Raw genomic sequence first — 1,549 nt, 5'->3', positions numbered from 1 at the left:
AGAAATTTAGAACTAGAGCTGGAGAGATGACTCAGCAATTAAGAGTACTGACTGCTCTTCCAGAAGTCCTGAGTTCAATACCCAGCAACCATGCAGTGGCTCACAACCATCTCTAATGGGATCTGATGCCCTCTTCTGGTGTGTCTGAAGACAGCTACAGTGTACTTACCTACATGAAAGAAAGAAAGAAAGAAAGAAAGAAAGAAAGAAAGAAAGAAAGAAAGAAAGAAAGAAAGAAGAAAAGAAAGAAAGAAAAATTCATAATTAGCTGGGCAGTGGTGGTTAGCACCAGAATACTCCAAACCCCGCCTAACCATGTGACCCTTGACCTGCATTGCCAGGACAATGACCTTCTATACCACAATCCACTTGGCTCAGTTCCTACCCTCACTGGTGTGATGTCATTTTCTGTATAAAATAGGAAGCCATCTTCTCCTCGCTCTCTTCNCCCTCTTCTCTTCGCCTTCTTCTCTCCCCCTTCTTTCTCTCTCTCTCCTCTTCTCTACCCTTCTACCCGCTTCGCCCCCCCATTCCTGCATAATAAACCTCTCCTACATGGACCACCGCGGCCTGGTTTATCAGCCCAAAATATAAAATTGGTGCCAAAACCCGGGAATGATTGATAAAGCAGAAAAAAACAGCAGCCACACCAGTACCTGGTGTGCCTGAGGGGAATGCAGTGGATGCAGTGGCGGCTACCGAACACGGTATCCACAGTAAGATCCCCACTGCCTGTAGCCACCACGCGTCTCTCTGTGCACAGTGGCTTGTCTCCAGTAGCTCCACTCCAGCAGCTTGGCTCACAACTTCCCCTTCCCCTCTCTGAGCCAGAACTCTTGGTGACCCTACTTCCTGCTGGGTTTTTTTAATCCCAATCAGAAGGGATCAACCACTATTAGCCTTTGTCCCCATACTAGCACCTAGCGGTTGCTTGAGAAAGTACCCAACAGGGGCTCATGCAAAGGCCAGGAGGGAAAGGAGAGCAACTTTCCGCCATTTCCACCACGTGACCCGCCGCTGTCCCGGGACACAGAAACTTTAAACTAAGTCAGCTGTGCCATTCCCATGTGCCTTATAGGCCGGGCTTCCACGTTCCCATTTTACCGGTTTGCAAAAACCTCTCGCACAGACACCGGCATACTATCGGCAGGGCATGTCAGCGGGGAGTAGCCTCTGGTTCGCGGAACAGAGCCTGGCCAGCTCTGCCTAAGGACTAAGAGGCTAGACCCCAGCCAACATAGCAGAGACACCGCCCATGATCTTCTGTACAGGCCCCCAGCGGGTCGGGCCCCCAGCGGGTCGGTTGAAATCCCTGGCCAGGGTGGAGCACTTCCCACAGTAAGTCTGGGACTTACTGGGTAGCCACTAGAGGTCCTTGTGATGACTTGGGCACTCTAGTGTGGCTGATTTCCTTTTTGGTTTTTGAATTGTTCTCTGGGATGCCGGTAAGAACACCAGGAACCCCCAGAGAAGGGGCAACCACATGTCCTCAGAGAAAACCTTGAGTCATTAAAGTTCACACCTCCTTCAAAGGCATCAAAATTAATAT

At 50.1% G+C, this 1,549-nt stretch overlaps 1 protein-coding gene across 1 annotated transcript in view; it reads left to right on the top strand.

Moving 5' to 3' along the window:
- Positions 1–1,439: 1,439 nt before the first annotated feature.
- Positions 1,440–1,549, top strand: part of Sec11a (SEC11 homolog A, signal peptidase complex subunit) — a 46,957-nt gene continuing 46,847 nt past the window's right edge. Inside the window, exon 1 of the mRNA XM_029535587.1 lies at positions 1,440–1,445. Coding sequence (XP_029391447.1) covers positions 1,440–1,445 — 6 coding nt within the window. The remainder of the gene's footprint in view (positions 1,446–1,549) is intronic.

Source organism: Mus pahari, chromosome 1 (assembly GCF_900095145.1).
Source record: "Mus pahari chromosome 1, PAHARI_EIJ_v1.1, whole genome shotgun sequence".
In the NCBI taxonomy this organism is placed as follows: domain Eukaryota; kingdom Metazoa; phylum Chordata; class Mammalia; order Rodentia; family Muridae; genus Mus; species Mus pahari.
Note: the sequence above shows the minus strand (reverse complement) of the source record. Positions and strands in the feature narration are given on the sequence as shown.